Source organism: Coregonus lavaretus, assembly GCF_964263955.1.
Source record: "Coregonus lavaretus genome assembly, chromosome: 31".
NCBI lineage: Eukaryota > Metazoa > Chordata > Actinopteri > Salmoniformes > Salmonidae > Coregonus > Coregonus lavaretus.
The window spans coordinates 15,746,930-15,764,160 of NC_140018.1; the positions used below are offsets into that span (position 1 = coordinate 15,746,930).

Here is a 17,231-nt window from a genome sequence, read left to right on the forward strand (position 1 = left end):
CCCACCCTACACAGTCATAAAACAACACTGGTGTCCTCCTATAAGGAGGAAGAGGAGCCAAAACCCTTTTATGAAGTGGAGATATCTTGTAGCATCTTTTGGATCAACTAATTCCAATACATCGACATTAGACCAACATCAATCCATTATTTAATCCAACATGTTCATTTGGATGGGGTTGATGAAAGACTGGGAAACCCTCAGATAGTAGCAATGTAAGTTTATTATATAAACTAGTTTATTTAACTAAAGCCAAAAGCTAAGTAAAGCATCTGAATCAAACATGCATTTATTCTTGGGATGAACACAGCTGAATAAGAAATAATTAATCATGCCATAATTCTGCAAAACATCTCTTTAATTGTTCATTCTTCACTATGAAAATGTAAAATACTTTTATTTATTATTTACACAGAAGACTAACTCACGTTCCTGAGAACACAGAGATATCACAGTACAGGTTCAACTGAGCTTTGGGAGGGCAGCATTGTGCGCTCTCGAGGATCATGTGTATGGGACTTTCCATCATTCCCCATTACCCCTGAAACTTGTTTCCAAAAACATCCCAACACAGAAAAGACAAACCGCTTGCATAAATACACATTTTATAATTGACACAGCGAAAGATGTTAAGCTGTTAGTTTACATCTACGACCAATGTGGTTGAACATCGTAAGACTTGAGCTCAGGAGGGAGAATCCAGAGACTGACTGATGAATAGAAACATGTACTATATGTTGACCTCTGAGAAGTACACTTCAGTAGTATTCACTTCACAATGCCTGAATATACTGTAACACAGCTTTTGAGTCACGAGATAAATAGGAGTCCTTCCCCGTGTAACAACACACATTTAATCTCACTTTTATATTGTGTCTTTAAGATAATGGAAATGTGACTGAACTATGTCTTATTTGCTCAGTTAGCATGAAGACTCCATTAGTGCTAAAGTAGTATGGAACCCTAGGCCCAGTTCCATTTGGCCCCACCCTGGATAGAGACTCGATAGGATAGGCATAAACCATACAGTCATATTAACCATATGGATGGACATTTTTCTTTTATGCATCCAGTCTATGAGCTCCAAAAGGATAGAACGAAGCTAGAGGACTGGGCTAGGGGTTAAAATGGAACTGAGCCTGACCCTCCCTGCCACCAAACTGTACTGTTTAAACAGAGGAAAAGAGTAACTGCAGATGAAACCGCAGCAGATTAAGATAAATATCATACTAGCATTTTGTCAGTAACACCAAGGCCTTGAATGGAAAGAGATTGACAACAAATATACATACACCTTCACTATACTAAATCAATCGTTTTCTAGATTGGAAACCAATTAGTAATATACAAACGTTGCAATAAAAAATATGATTTGAAAATATAGCACTGTATATAAAATTAGAACGGTATATCCAACTCAAAATAAGGTCTTTAAGAACAAATTCAAGCAAATTATCATCAATTGGCAAGGTGTACAATATTGTACAGAATTGAAAACTCCCTTCAATGTATGTACGCATCAAAATATAATAACATAAATGTGTTTAAAAATGCACAGATAGTAGCTATTTAAAATAAACAAAGGTTTATAAAATGGCACGACTGTAAACATGACGTATAAAGCTACAGTGCTTGCTTCTGCTTTGAGGCCTCTGTTGGTGTAACCAACACAATCCTTTTCTTCTATGGCAATTGTGCTTCTTTTCATACCCACACAGTTGGCACACGTAACACAGAAAGTGACAAAATGGCTGCTCAAAACGATGCACAGAAGGGAAATTATACCACGGAATTATAAAATGTCATGGTACATGTTCTGCTTACAAGGTTACTGAAAACTGCCAAAGGAAGACATAGCCTACTGGACCGGACCTACTAGGCATTCGTATGAGGTTGATTCTGGACATATACTCATTTCATCAGTATACAGCACCAGATAACACTCTGGAAAAGGAGACTATTTTTCTTTTACAGCAGACGTGTTGAGACCACCATTCAGTCTGTGTCTACCTGCCTGTTGCTTCCGCTCGCATCTGATTGTAGAGAAACATCACTTCCTCCGGAAATCTATCTCAACTTCCCTTTCCTGTTAAAACTCCTGCTAAAAGCTGAGTGAGAGGCTCGACCACAGCCAACGGCCACTTTAAATTAAGTAACAGAAACCAATGTGACAGACCTATGAAAATGAAGCACCAGAAAGAGACTGACAATACGACAAAGGCCTAGTCATAATTACATCAGGAACTCAACTGCAGAACATATTTTGAGAAACGTATAGTGACATACTACTTTGCCAACTGGTCAGTGACATATGCATTGGAGAACAAATGGATGAACAAATGCAACGTCATGTTGGAAAGAAGACTTAGTACAGTGTGTGGTTTTCACATGGACACTTAATAGACAGTTCCTACTGAAACAAGTCCCAGTCTCTGGCTTTTGCTGTTAAATAAACCTGAGGAAGCATTTTCAGTAGATATAAAACCCCTCCTACGCATACATACCTCTAACTAAACCTTTAGCTTAACTACTGACCATAATTTACCAAAGTAAAAAAGAAACATATATAAAAGAGAACAAAAATATAAGACTGGTTCTGGTGCTGTGGTGCTACTCCACCAAGATCTGCTCAGTTTTTATGGCCGTAATGAGGGTGGCTGTGCCGGACGAATCAGAGCCCTCGTCTTTGGGAAACTCCTCCCCCTGCAGCAGCCCCGCCCCTGACTGCCCCTGCAGGCCTGCTAGAGCCCCTTGGCTGAAGCACAGGTGCTTAATGACCTCGTTGGGGCTGGAGAAGGTGGTCTCACAGACATTACACTTGTAGGGCCTGGCCGAGCCTAGGAACAGCGCCTCCATCTGGCTGGTGTCATCCCCTGCAGCACACAGCTCCATGCTCTGCCGGTCCACCATGGTGTAGGCGTCGGCGCCCTGGGTCAGACACACGTGGCGCGCCGCCTGGTTGGCACGACAGAAGCTCTTGCCGCAGGCACTGCACTTGTAAGGCTTGCCCGTGTGGATGTACATGTGCTCTCGCCAGTGGCTCTTCTGGATGAACTTGCGACCGCAGGTGGAGCACTCATACTTCCTGCGCTTCACCTCGCGGTCCAGGTCAGCACTCTCCAGGTTGTCGATATCCGCAATGTCCGATGGAGGTGGGGTGTCGGCCTGGGACTGACACCCCGTCGCCCACCCTGAAAACTCCGCTCTGGGAGAGTCCATGTTGAAACCAGAGGGAGGTGCTTGCTCGCTGTCACTAAGCATCTCAACTGTCATGGCAGTGGACCGTTCTCCACCTCCCCTTAGCAGTACCTCCTCTACCTCTGGTGTGGTGGTTCCTCCTCCTCCTGGGAGGTGAGGTGAGTGTGCACCGCTGGGCTTGGCCACCAAGGGGAGCCGGGCCAGACTGTGCTGCAGGAGGTGCTCCCTCAACAGGCTCCTCTGGTTGAAGCGGCTGCCACACAGGTGGCAGGAGTAGTGCTTCCTGAAGGAGGCATTCCTCTTCATGATGCTCGGCTTCACATGGAGAATGGTGTTTGAGCTACCTGAGGAGGGCACCTCCCCTGTCGGGGTGTTCCCTCTATGCTCCTCATACGAGGCCCGTTGGCCGCTGGTCGAAGCCTCCACCATTTCCTGAAACGAAGAGTCCAGCTTGGACGCGTGGTTGGCGAACGCCGCTGCTACAGCAGACGTGGAAGGATACTTCCTGTCAGGGAGGCTGTCCAGGTCAAAAGGCGAGGAGAGCTGGCGCCGGACGGGCAGCCTGCCGGACAGTGCCACCTGTTTGTCGGAGATCTGGATGCCAAAGAGGGAAGTAGAGAGGGGCAGGCTGGGCTCTGGGTGGGAGAAGGCTGTCTGGCTGGCCAGGCTGGCCTCCTGGAGGAGGGGGTAGGCGTGGAGGAACTTGACCCCCTGCTCCAGCCGGGCTGGGTCGATGAGCTGAGGGGCCAGCTTCCCTGTGTACATCAGGTTGAGGAGGTAGCTGAAGATGTCTGGCTGGATGTCAGCTGCCTTCAGGCGGACACAGTCACTGAAAAGAGATAGAGTTAGATATTTATTTATGGTATAATTATTTATTTTTAACAAATTGGCCACATCAAAACGTCTTGGAAATTGAACACACTGATGATGCAAACAAAAGCTTCTATTGATCACCATTCATAAACATGGTCCTTTCCTTATTGAGTTGCACATATTCTACTACAACCTTTAGGTGAACTTGTTTGAACAGTCCAAGCAGGGCTGTGTTGGGTTTCAACTAAACTTTCTCAGTTGTAAATCATTAGTAAACGTAATGTTAGCCTAGCGTAATGTAGCCTACCATACCTGTCCTGGTGTATGAAGAGCATTCTGAAGTAGTTTGAGAAGGCGGCCAGCACGGCCTTGTGGGCTTTGAAGAAGACGTCTCCGATGGCGATGGTACAGTCACACAGGAAGCCAAACTCCCTCTGAGCGTTGAGCTGCTGCAGGAGGATAAGACCATGGTTGGCCAACTCCATTCTTCAACCTGCACAAAGAAAGACACAGAGACGAAGGCAACAGTCAGTCGGTCGGTTGGTTAGTTTCCTGTCTGGAAGAGGACCACAATGCCACCACAGAGAGAGGTCTGAGAGGGCCACTTTGACAGCTCTGTAACAACACAACAAATTCCAATGTAGGCTAGCAATACAAACACTGTTGTTGAATAGAAGCAATTTAATGGCTTATTTTCTGATACATAGCATGTAGCCTAGGCTAGCTTACGAGTTAATATATGAGCATACTATATTAATGTAACACGGATCCTCTTTACATACCAAATCTAACATATTTTCATCAAATGTATTCAAAGCAGGGAAGGGCTCTTGTCCTAAACATAGCCTAACAGCTCAATGTCAAATAAGGCCAAGGAGGCCGAGCTGTTTAACATCAGATGACCTGATCTCAGAGATGCAGCTGAGCTATTGACTGGATGGTTTTTCCACAAGGCTGGCTTTAACCACCCTAGCAAAAGCGTTTGATGGGAAAGGAGACAGAATGGGTGGTTTCCGTATTGACCTCTAGGCTGCAGCTTCCGGAGGACTACTCATACAACCCTACAAGCTGTCTCAGGGGACAGGATGCAGAGGAGGGGTTAACCTACTGTATATTTAGGCTAGAAGAAGATCTCTTATCCATTTGGAAGAAAGAGTTCAAGACTACACCCCATTGAATGTATTTTCCCTTGTAGCTATATGTCAGTTAAACAAAAACTACTCTATAAAACAAAATTGATGATGTTTCCCAAGGGGGGCCAGTATGAAAAAAACACTAACTCTAAGTCGCTCTGGATAAGCGCGTCTGCTAAATGACTAAAATGTAAAATGTAGAATAAGACACCTAAAAGTTACTCTTGATATCCATAGACCTCAGTCACCTCACCTCTGAACCGTCGGCATCTCCAGAGGGAGTGCAAATACCACCATGGAATTCCAGCCAATCAGAAGTGCCAGATAGAAACCGACAGATCCATGGAATAAAGGTGTATGGTTAGGTAAGTAGCATAATCTCTACAGGCAGTCTGCTCTCAGTCCTTTGACGGGATTCCAGCCCCCTCGCATGACCTGGTCTTTATCAGCCTATGCCCTTTGAACCCTTACTCATAGGGAGTGTGTGCTCTCTGCTCTGGCCACCAAGACGGCTGCTGTTGACCCCTAAAAGTCACCACGGGATTAGAGGCTTTTGGGCGTCACATGATCAGGTTTATGTACATCTACACATTCCTGAGGCAAGACTGACTGGTTCCACCCCTCTACCAATGGGAATGGAGCCTGCAGGATATAACACCCATTCGCTCACTATACCACACAGAAACACCACAACACTCACAAGTCAAAACCCCAGGTAGTAGGCACTAGGCTGACTCAGGAGCCTTCTGTTTACATGTACATAAGAAGAAGGTCTGCCTAATCTGGAGTTGTCTGAAGAGATGAAGAGAGCAACTCTCAATCTGGTCCAGACACAATAGTCTACTACTATTGCAGGAAAACACTGCAGGCTAATGTTGCGGCATTGGTGGTGATTAAACAGTGTTGCTCTAAGTATTGACAAATATGTTTATGAAATCCATTCTGGCAAATAAAGTAGCCTGCCTTACATTATCAGAAAATACCATCTGAAATGAATGATATTTTGTGAGGCAGACATCCAGCAGTCAATGTGAGACCTGTGTTACTAAATAATAATGAATGAGTCATTTTGTAATAGTAAACCTTTGAGTAGTCACTCAAGAATAAGGAATCTAGCAATAAAGTACCATGTGTTCATAGTAGCCCTATGTGTTTGTAAGAAAGCACCGCCCCTACTGTAGACACGTGGAACGGCCCAATATCCCGCAGAGAAACCACTTCCGCAGTACGTTTTCGTCCTAAACAAAAGATAACCCTTACAAAACCTATAAGTGAACGACTATGCTGCTGGCATGTCTAGTTTAGCCATAGACCCACGCCACGGCAAGTAACAAAATCATTTTAATCTGTCTCATTTAGGAGCTGAAACGGTGTGTTCGAGCGCGCCACGAAGACTCGGGCGCTAGCCTCTGCCCCCCACCCCCCCCCCCCGGACTAAAGGAGCGGTGTAGTGAAAATAAACCGAGCCTCATGAAATGGACAAGGGGGAAGGGGTGGTCACCGAATACATTTCTTAAACTTCAAAGTGACCGATTTATTGAAACCGTATATAAATTACATCAGTCACAATGTAATGAAGTGCGTGTAGCCTTACCTTTCTACTCTGCTTGCCTTGAATCCGTGGAGTTAGTCGTGTTGTTGTTTGTTACCGGAGGACTTGTCCGTTGGGCTTGCAGCTGCTCTGTTCCTCTCAAGAGGCATTGATGGTCGTCGGTGTTTTCCGGTCGGGTTACGTTACAATCACATGACTATGTAGGGCACTTAAAAACAGCAGTTCGCTGAACGGACGGGACGCCTGACAAATTCTCTTTGGGAAGGGAACCGTAACCGCCGTGTGTTACTGTGAATAGAGAATTGTATCCACCTCGTTACAGCTAACCGAAAAGGACTATAGAGGGCGAGCACTGTATGGTAATTTATTCAATCTCCGGTTGGGGCACGTTAAATAAACCGATTTAGGGAAAATAGCCGTAGGTCGCCCACCCACCCCACGCCCACACAAACAGATAACGTTTAACGTAGTCTACAATCGTGACTGCATTTGCATTTTCGGTTGGGACCAAACAAGAGCTTGCCGTAAACAAACGAATTTACCGCCGCCGTGAGTCTCTGGCAACGGTCGTGAGGCAGACGTTCGCACCCAGATTATTGGCTGCTTTTGGTTCAATTTGTAAATTAGAATTATGTGGTTCTCAAAGGGCGGGAGTGCAATGAACTAGTTAACTTTTTTATTTAATTTAAATAGATTTTGTAAAGCCTAATCTAGTCCCCCATAAATTAGTTTAATTCGGCTATGTTGGTTACAAATGTCAAAATGTGTTTCAGATTATAGGATAAATTGCATTCCATGTTTCATGGTGCAGAACATGTCTGATTTGCAAGAAATTACTTTTGGACAATTATGTATGGTTATGAGTGTTTTTCTCTATTTGTCAGTGGTAAATATTTGAGAAAATCCTCCAGGCTATTTCAAGCCTAAAAGGACCTCTACAGTCGGTCAACTGAGGTGTTTGCTGTGGTACAGTTGATTAACAGGGTAATTTTATATTTTCAAAAGGTGGAGTCAAATACAATTCAAGAGGATATTGATCCAGGATATGAACCACCAGCAGCCACTAGGAACCCGATAAAACATTAAAGAAACAGCGTTGGACAACACTCCTCTTATGGCCACTTATTACATGGTTATATGCTGCTTATGACTGTATAGGAGGCTTCGTTACAGGGTTCAATATAAGTGCTACTGCTACCCATATTCCTCATGGTCAGAATTCTGGCCATATCCGCTGACTTCTGTGGCATCCTCAACAGGATGTGAGCTAGCATGACCAGGGAGAGAGAAAACACACACATCGCCTGCCAGGAAACTCAGGAAGTGTGGGGGGAACTACACACACACAAAAACACACACACCACACACACACAGATTAACTAGTAGGCATACAGACACATGAATACAAACTGGCGTACACACCCATATTTATAGGGGGCACAAACTTAGGCACCCACACACACCAACTTTGTCATTGGCTAAACAGAAGTCTCTGGGGCACAGTGACCTGTGGAACTCATTGGAATGGATAGATGTTGCCTAATGCAAACACAGAAGCAGAGCTTTCCTCAGGGCTGAGTTTCAGGTTTTAAAGCAGACATATGAAACACTGTAGAACTCCAATCTGACTAGGAGAACGGACTGGGAGTTTAAGAGTAAATCGGTTGAAGGAGAATCTCCCTTAGACACAGAGATAGAGTAAAAAGAAGAGGGCTAAAAAGGGAGAGGATATAAACAAAGAAAGGCCTCTTAGCAGAAACAATAATAGGCCCAACCTAATCAATGAACTTTTAGAACTGGTGCCGCCTGGCCCTGCTAGATGCTACTACTTTGTGAGATGTTAATATGACTCTCTCCCTCTCATTGCCATTAATATAAGGGGGCTCTATAGGGAGATAAAAGAGGTTGAACCATAAGCAAAGTTCAAGCTGATGCTAGAAAAAGGGTGACAGAAACCTCTGCAGAACTAAAGCATGTTTAAAGTGTTTAGATAGCAATACAGTAGGGGATTGATTGAAAGGGGCTATGTTCAGAGCTCCACTCTGATTCACACTTGAAATCAATAATTTTTCCTCAAAATAATTTTCCCCCAGACCATAGGAGAGCTGCCATCAGGGCAAAGTGAACACATGCATGCGCCCACACACATCCAGTGAACAGGCCATTCAAATGAGACGCTGGAATTTCACGACTGCCCACAACACTGATTTGCACTAAATAGATTTTTACACACATGGTAAACAATACTTACCCTATCAATATTGAATGTTCATAAAACATATCACTTCAATTTCTGTTTAAAGCACATGAGGATATATGAGAGAATACATCAATAGGCTTCAAAATGTGATTACAATAATCAGTCACTCAGACAGTCAAATCTAAAGAGCTCAAAGCTCACCAAATGTACACAACATACTCATGTTAACATGCTCACTACAACATCCATGTGAGAGAAAACTATGCATTAATGGAATCTATTCTTTATTAGAAATGCAATTTAGTGGAGGTATGGTATGGGTAAGCAGAATCACCTTTTCAAACACAGCGTTGATGTTAACCCCTCTGGCCGTGGTGTATTTTGAAACCAGAGTGTCTCTGAGTCACTCCACGTATCCCCCTTTCGCCTCTCACTCTCCGGTTTAGGAAAACAGATCGGGGGGTGGACACCGGAGATTGACAGCTGTATACACCCACTCCACGGAACTACATGTGGGACTCCACATCCTGCCAATGGGATGCCTGCTCCCATGTTCACAGCAACTGATATGGGAAAATAGTACTCATCTCCCATCCGACTTTGACTGTCTGTTTTGTATCTGACCCATACTTTATGTTTTCTATTTGATTCGGATCAATACATCTCTGCAGGGAGATAAGGAGACGTGCATGGGTAGATTCAATAAAACACTATGGTCTGGCTCTAGCCTTTAGGGGGCCCTAAGCGAGATTTGGTATTGCAGTTTTACAGCTAATTTCTTGCAATTCTACTCATTTTGCCATGTTAATGATATCTGAGTGAGATTGACTAACAAAATCAATGGGGGCCCCCTGGAAGTCAGGGCCCCTGGGCACATGCCCTGCGTGACCGGTCGGTATTCTGCCATGATTACTACAATTTTAGATAGCTGGCTAGACTAATTTACCAATCTAAAAATTGTTAGCTGACATGGCAAATTGAGTGACTGTCAGTGACTGACATAACAAGAGAAAAACTGCTGATGCACAACCAAATTTTGAACTTGCACCTTGTGTATTCTACTATTCTAACTCTTAACAGTATGTTGAGACCCTGACTGAGTTCCAAAAAAACAAAAAAAATGTTGGGCCCTAAGCGACCGCTTATGTCACTTATGCCTGGAGCCAGCCCTGACTATGGTCACTGCACTGCATTGATTCTCTACCAATGCAAAGTTAGCCTATGTGCTCTGTGAAGTGCATTCTCTTGACTCTATGGGGTGCAGAACATACAACAACTTCATAGCCTAATCTTTTGCATAGATTCTGAGATGTTAGGTAGAGACCAGTGAGGATTGAAGGAGTAAGGTTTCTGATTCACACATGTTGCTGGTAAAATAAGTTTAGCACCAGCGGTCTTTGCAAAAGCCTACAGCTACATTCTAGAATGACAATTTCAAGATAGGATAAACTGTCCTACACATATCCATGCTAAAACCGAAAGGCGGCCTCTCCTATTTGCTCAGACACCTTAAAAGCAGGCTTCAGAGGGCGGGTCCTAGTCACAGGACTCTTATCCAAATTCCTCCCCCTTTCCCCTCACTCACACACACATTCTCTCTCTCTCCTCCCAACCCCTCTGAGGGCCTTTGGGGTTCTGCGGTTTCGCGATAGAGTGGCTTAATGTCTCCATGGCAACCATTGCCCTGAACTACAGAGGATGCCCCAAAGGATGCCGTCACAATTGAGTACCCCCCGGGGCGAAACGAAGTTCCGCACACAGCAGTGAGATAAGATGTCTCTATTGCAGAAAGCCCCCAGGTGGGCACCGAACTCACTCACTGCTCTCTGATCTTAAAAAACCCACAGCACAGTGAGCACACCAAAGCAGTCCTGACCAGATCAAGGCAAACAGTAACACATTCTACTGCAACTGAGACCAGCCTCAACTTGACACTCTATAGCTCTACATTCATTTTATGCAAATAGTCACCATTTTTTGGCCTACAAGTGCATCCAGTAGACTACTAAAGTGGTTTAAAGGGGAACAGCTTGGGAGGAGTACGAACCAGCAGCCCTGCGAATATAGGGCAAGCACACTAGAAGCTCCAGCGCCATATAAGGTCAAGACCTCTATGCAGAGACATAGCACGCTTACATTACATTCTGTAGTACACTGCAGTTTTAGAATGGCAGCAGAGCCAACAAAATGAAACCTATTAATTTTGCCAATACATTTTCTATATACTTCTACAGATGATGTTTACAATTTTTATTTTATTTTTTATATCGTCTAAGGAATCGGTTCAGATGAGTAACATTCAGTCACCACTAGATGGTGGCATTGTGTAGTTAAATATAAACTACAATAGTAGATGTGGAGAGGTAGAATAGGCCTACTTTAAAAATGCATAAATCCTTCCCAATGTTGTCCTAAAAGCAGTGACATCAATTGATTGTATTGCATGCAGAAGAGAGGGAATTTCATCTGTTATTGTTGATATTCACCATGTTTTCTTTACACATTTTAATTGCCTGCATATTAGTAGGGTAACCTATGGATTAAAATGGGGAAAAACACTGAACTATATATGAAGTTATATTCTACTGATCGTGGACTTCAGGAGACAGCAGAGGAAGCACGCCCCTATCCACATCGACGGGACCGCAGTGGAGAAGGTGAAAAGCTTCAAGTTCCTCGGCGTACACATCACTGACAATCTGAAATAGTCCACCCACACAGATAGTGTTGTGAAGAAGGTGCAACAGCGCCTCTTCAACCTCAGGAGGCTGAAGAAATTTGGCTTGGCCCCTAAGACCCTCACAAACTTTTACAGATGCACAATTGAGAGCATCCTGTCGGGCTGTATCACCGCCTGGTACGGTAACTGCACCGCCCGCAACCGCAGGGCTCTCCAGAGGGTGGTGCGGTCTGCCCAACGCCTGCCTTCCAGGACACCTACAGCACTCAATGTCACAGGAATGCCAAAAAGATCATCAAGGACATCAACCACCCGAGCCACGGCCTGTTCCCCCCGCTATCATCCAGAAGGCGAGGTCAGTACAGGTGCATCAAAGGTGGGACCGAGAGACTGAAAAACAGCTTTTATCTCAAGGACATTAGACTGTTAAATAGCCATCACTAGCCGGCTACCACCCGGTTACTCAACCCTGCACCTTAGAGGCTGTTGCCCTATGTACATAGACATGAAATCACTGGTCACTTTAATAATGGAACACTAGTCACTTTAATAATGTTTACATACTGCTTATTCATTTCATATGTATATACTGTAGTCTACTTTATTTTAGTCAATGCCACTCCGACATTGTCATCCTAATATTTATATATTTCTTAATTCCATTCTTTTACTTTTAGATTTGTGTGTATTGTTGTGAATTGTTAGTGCACTGTTGGAGCTAGGAACACAAGCATTTCGTACACCGGCAATAACATCTGCTAAATATGTGTATGTGACCAATAAAATGTGATTTGATTTGATTTGATATATTTTATATAATAACCCATAATAAAGGGGGATAACCCAGGGACAACCTAGCCTGGGTACCAGTCTCTTTAGCTAATACACTCCCTGTACTCCATGTCATGTGCCAAAGAGACTGGCCTTTCTGCAAATATGAACGTTCTGTCATTAATGTGCTTGAGAACAGAGGATTTGATCCTGATTCGATCGCCCTCATAGCTACCCTCCAATCACAACGATTATGCAAATATTGGAACCGTTTTTTGTTTGTCCAGACTAAACCTGTCAAAAGTTGCTAACGTTAGCTCAAGTCTAAATTCTAAAACTAAATGCATACTGCAATTGCAACCACAAAACGTCTTAGTTTTAAGCCTCAAAATACAAGAGATTTTATTGTCACATACACCGGATAGGTGCAGTGAAATGTGTTTTACAGGGTCAGCCATAGTATTATCAAATATATTTATGAATAACCATTGTTATATCTGTGGTATTATCAAAGATTTGTATAACTAAACCAAGATTGACCATGTCGTTTCCAATGGGAATAAAGAGTCATAGTGGGCAGAACAAGCAACGAGATGGGCAGAGCGAGATCCTATTGGCGTGTTCTAGGATCATCTGCATATTTCCGTTAGGGAACGCCTACTCTGTGAAGTGCCCGTGTGCAATAACTCAACACTCCTTCTAAACAACGCGATTTTTAAAAACTTTTACAAAGGGTGAAGTCTACAAAACTTAGTCCACTCTGTTCATAACAGATTCTAGTTTTGGTAGAGAAAACTGTATTGAGATCAAATGTTTCATCGATGAGAACATTTGCAGAAGGTCGGCCAAAATCCATCTCGTTCCATCTTCTCCCAATGCCGGCCAGTGGGCTTCCTCTCACTACCATAGTGAGAGGAAGCCCACTGGTAGTGAGTGGAAACGCTAAACGGATGCTTCACAGTTATACATCAGGTGAAATATCTGTCTCATTGTTCTATCTGTGGTATTATGGCATCCCTGGAGCAAATTAATGTTTGTTTTTGACTTTGTTATAAATTCGAATTCTATTTTCGAGGCTCCACATGTTGTCATGGAAAATATTAATGTTGTTTTCAGCAACCAATGAGCAACTCCATCGTAAATCCAGCTCATATTGAACCACTGAGATTACCAAAAAGCCAGTCTCATTGGCAATGACAAGAAACAATTAGTTACCGGAGTGTAACTCCAGTTCTATGACCCATAGGGGAGCTCTGCTCCTAGTGGTTTACCCTCTGCCCTAAGGCAGCAACAGCCTGAAGCAAATGTATGCACACACCTGCAGCCAATGGGAGCACAGGTGTCCCTATAAGAGGGGACGCTTCCCCTCAATCAGCCTCCCGAGATATTATCTTCAGCGAGACTAGAGAGGGTCGGCAGGGCCTTAAGTCCTATGGGGCTCCGCTCCACTCATAGAACTGGAGTTATACTCCGGTAACTAATCGTTCTATATCGTGGAGCTCCGCCCCATAGGGGAGCTCTGCTCCTAGTGGTTTAAGGCGGAGCGTAGCGCTCCAAAATGTACTCCCTGCCGAGCCTAACACTTCCCATTAAAAAATGAAAAGGTCAAGCCTAGCAATGGCCGCAACCAATTCCCGCAGTACTGCAACTAAAAACCCCTCCGGGCGTCACAATATACCGCGTCATCGGTTAAAGACCCGCCCCACCTAGTTCAATGGCAATGCCAATGACTAGTGGGCAGATCACCAGAATAGAAGCTACACTAATCTGTACTAGCAGATAAATGTGCCTCAATATCCTGTGAAAACACTACCGACCACTAATGGAATGACACCAAGTGTCACTCTACATTATGTGCCCAGTAGACCACCTCACTCACTCAATGGAATCCCAGAGATTAGTAGGCAGGAACAAAACATATAAGTCATACTAAACTGAACAATCAGATAGATGACCTCACATTCTGTCAATTCAATACATGTCTCTACTATACTGACCCTGTCAGTCAAGAGACATGCCACAAGATATGCTTTCCATCCAAAGCGGACCTGATAGAAACCTGTGTCCATCGTCCTGCTTTTCTCTCTTCTAGCTCAAGATTCCCCTTCAGCTATGCTGAGTACAATCGAGCCAGAGAGATAGAAAGCCTATCTATCAAAAAACATGTTTTCCTAACCAAAGCGGACCTGATGGGAACCTGCCCATAGTCCTGCTTTATCCTCTCTTCCTGGCTCAAAATCTCCTTTCAGCTTCGCTGAGTACAGACCGAGCCAAAGAGTTAGAAAACATATCTGTCCATAATATGTCTTCCTAACCAAAGCGGACCTGATGAACACCCCTGTCCACAGTCCTGCTTTTTTCCTCTCCTTCTTGCTCAAGATCTCCTTTCAGCCACGCTGAGTACAGATCGAGCCAAAGAGTTAGAAGGCATATCTAATAGATAGAAACAGAATATGTCTTCCTAACCAAAGCGGACCTGATGGACACCCATGTCCACAGTCCTGCTTTTTCCCTCTCTTTCTTGCTCAAGATCTCCCTTCAGCCACGCTGAGTACAGATCGAGCCAAAGAGTTAGAAGACATATCTAATAGATAGAAACGGATAAATGGAGACGGTGTCGACCATGACGCTGCTCTACAAATATCCTCTACCCCTGTTCCTCTGAAGAGGGCAGTAGAAGCTGCTACTCCACGAGTGGAGTGAGCTCTGATACCCTGAGGCAGTTGTCGCCCCGCTGCCTCGTAAGCTGTCTCAATACCTTCACAAAGCCAATGAGACAATCGCTGTTTTGAAAGTGGTCTACCTAATGCAGCCGCACCGTGACACACAAACAGCTGAGGCGATGACCTAATCGCTGCTGTGCGCTCAACGTAACACGCCAAAGCGCGCACTGGGCACAGACAATGAAGCTTTTCCTCACTCCTCTCCCCATGAGGAGGGGGAGAAAAAGCCCACAACTCCACGGTCTGTGATCTATATGCACTGCTAATAACCTTCGGCACAAACGCCGGGTTAGGACGTAACACCGCTCTGCTCAGATCGCCATTAATGGCAAGGCAGTCGGGTCTCGTCGACAGGGCACACAAATCACTGACACGCTTAGCGGTAGTCAAGGCGAGCAACAGTGCCGTCTTGATAGACAGCATCTTGAGGGGTATTTGATTCAATGGCTCGAACGGCGACTTACATAGCGCTTCGAGTACCAAGGCCAAATCCCACTGGGGCAGCGTGGCTCTAGGCATTGGCCTAAGCCGCCGCGTTCCCAATAAGAAACGTTTCACTAAAGGGTGGCTGAACACGTTCGTTCCGCCAAACCCCTCATGACCAGCTGAAATTGCCGCTGCAAACACTCTAATGGTGGAGGGCGATTTCTGCTTATCAAACATAAACTGCAGAAAAGAGAGCACACTCTCAACCTGACAGTTCATGGGGTCCACACCTTGTGTGTCACACCATCGTGAAAAAACGTTCCATCTGCTGGTATACATCCTAGAAGTGGAACCGGCTCGTGCACCTTGTATGGTTCTGATCACTGCATCAGATAACCCACGGCGCCTCAACCTGTCCCATTCAGGAACCAAGCCTTCAGTGGTTGGCCGATTATGGGCCACTGCCCTATCGAGCCTCCCGCCTGGGTCAACGCGTCCCGTCGATGTGGAATTGGCCAAGGTGGCGCAATCAACATCTGACTCATCTCCGCAAACCACGGAGCCCCCGGGCGATCGGGCGCTATCAGTATCACTGACAGCCCCTCTGACCTCACCCTGGCTAGCAGTGGGAGAATGCAAGACAGCGGAGGGAATGCATACAGGAGAACTTTCGGCCACGGGTAGTGCGCGAATGCGTCTCTTCCCAGTGGTGGCTCGTCCTGTTCCCTCAGAGAGAACCATAGGGGACATTGCGCGTTCACGCGTGACGCGAACAGATCCACCTCGGCTCTCCCGACCTGTTCCCAAATTCGGAGAACAATGTCTGGATGCAGACACCACTCGTCGTCTCGAGGACCCCCTCTTGACATGAGGTCTGCTCCTACGTTCAAGTAGCCCGGAATGTGTGCTGCTCTCAACGAGTGAAGGTGCTTGTGAGCCCACAGCCACAATTCCTCTGCCGCCCGGTGGAGGGCAGGTGACCTGACCCCTCCCTGGCGATTTATGTGAGCTACTGTGGTCCGGTTGTCTGACCAGACCAGCACATCGCGACCCCGAAGGGTAGGCGCGAAGTGGGTCAGAACCAGTCGAACCGTTTCCAACTCCAAGAGGTTTATGTGACGACCTGATTGAGGCCATACACCTCCTATCGCTTGAGTCTGACATGTCCCTCCCCATCCAGTCAGAGAAGCATCTGTAAATACTGGAATGTAGGATGACACCTTGCCCATCGGGACTCCGTGCGTGAGAACGCTCGGATTCCTCCAATAGTCCAGGTCTGCTCTTAGCGAGAGAGGAACCACCACCAACCGATGACGTTGACGCACTGGGTCTAGTCTTAGTTGGGCGAACCATCGCTGTATTCTGCGCATGTGCAGAAGTCCCAGCGGGACCACAGAGTGGGCTGACGACATGAGACCCAAAAGTGACATGATCGACAGCGCCGTCACTGTGTGATTCGGACGACACTTCCTCAGGGCTAGCAACAATGCTACCCTTCGAGGGTCCGAAATTCGAGCCCTCATCATTACAATGTCTAGCTGTAGCCCCAGGTAGACAATCTGATGACTGGGCCAGGGTGCGCTCTTTTTCCAATTCACAGCGAACCCCAGACGCGTGAGATGAATCACTGTCTGTGCTGTGTGAGTGAACGCCAGCTCTGCTGACGGGGCGAGAACCAGCAGGTCGTCTAGGTAGTCCTCTGTAGCAGGTCGTCTTGTGGTCCTGTGGTCCTCTG

The 17,231-nt window shown here is 45.4% G+C and overlaps 1 protein-coding gene across 2 annotated transcripts in view; it reads right to left on the reverse strand.

Annotated features, from left to right (window-relative positions):
* zbtb2b (zinc finger and BTB domain containing 2b) overlaps positions 1-17,231 on the reverse strand; it is a 24,644-nt gene continuing 7,413 nt past the window's right edge. Inside the window, exons 2-4 of one of the 2 annotated variants that reach the window (XM_084149558.1) lie at positions 6,739-6,984; positions 4,324-4,504; positions 1-4,027 (exon numbers count right to left, since the gene is read on the reverse strand). In XM_084149558.1, the coding sequence (XP_084005684.1) occupies positions 2,611-4,027; positions 4,324-4,496 (1,590 nt within the window). In that variant the 5' untranslated portion in view covers positions 4,497-4,504; positions 6,739-6,984 and the 3' untranslated portion in view covers positions 1-2,610. Of the gene's footprint in view, positions 4,028-4,323; positions 4,505-6,738; positions 7,007-17,231 lie in introns of those variants that run through there. The other variant, XM_084149557.1, reaches the window with a different exon arrangement.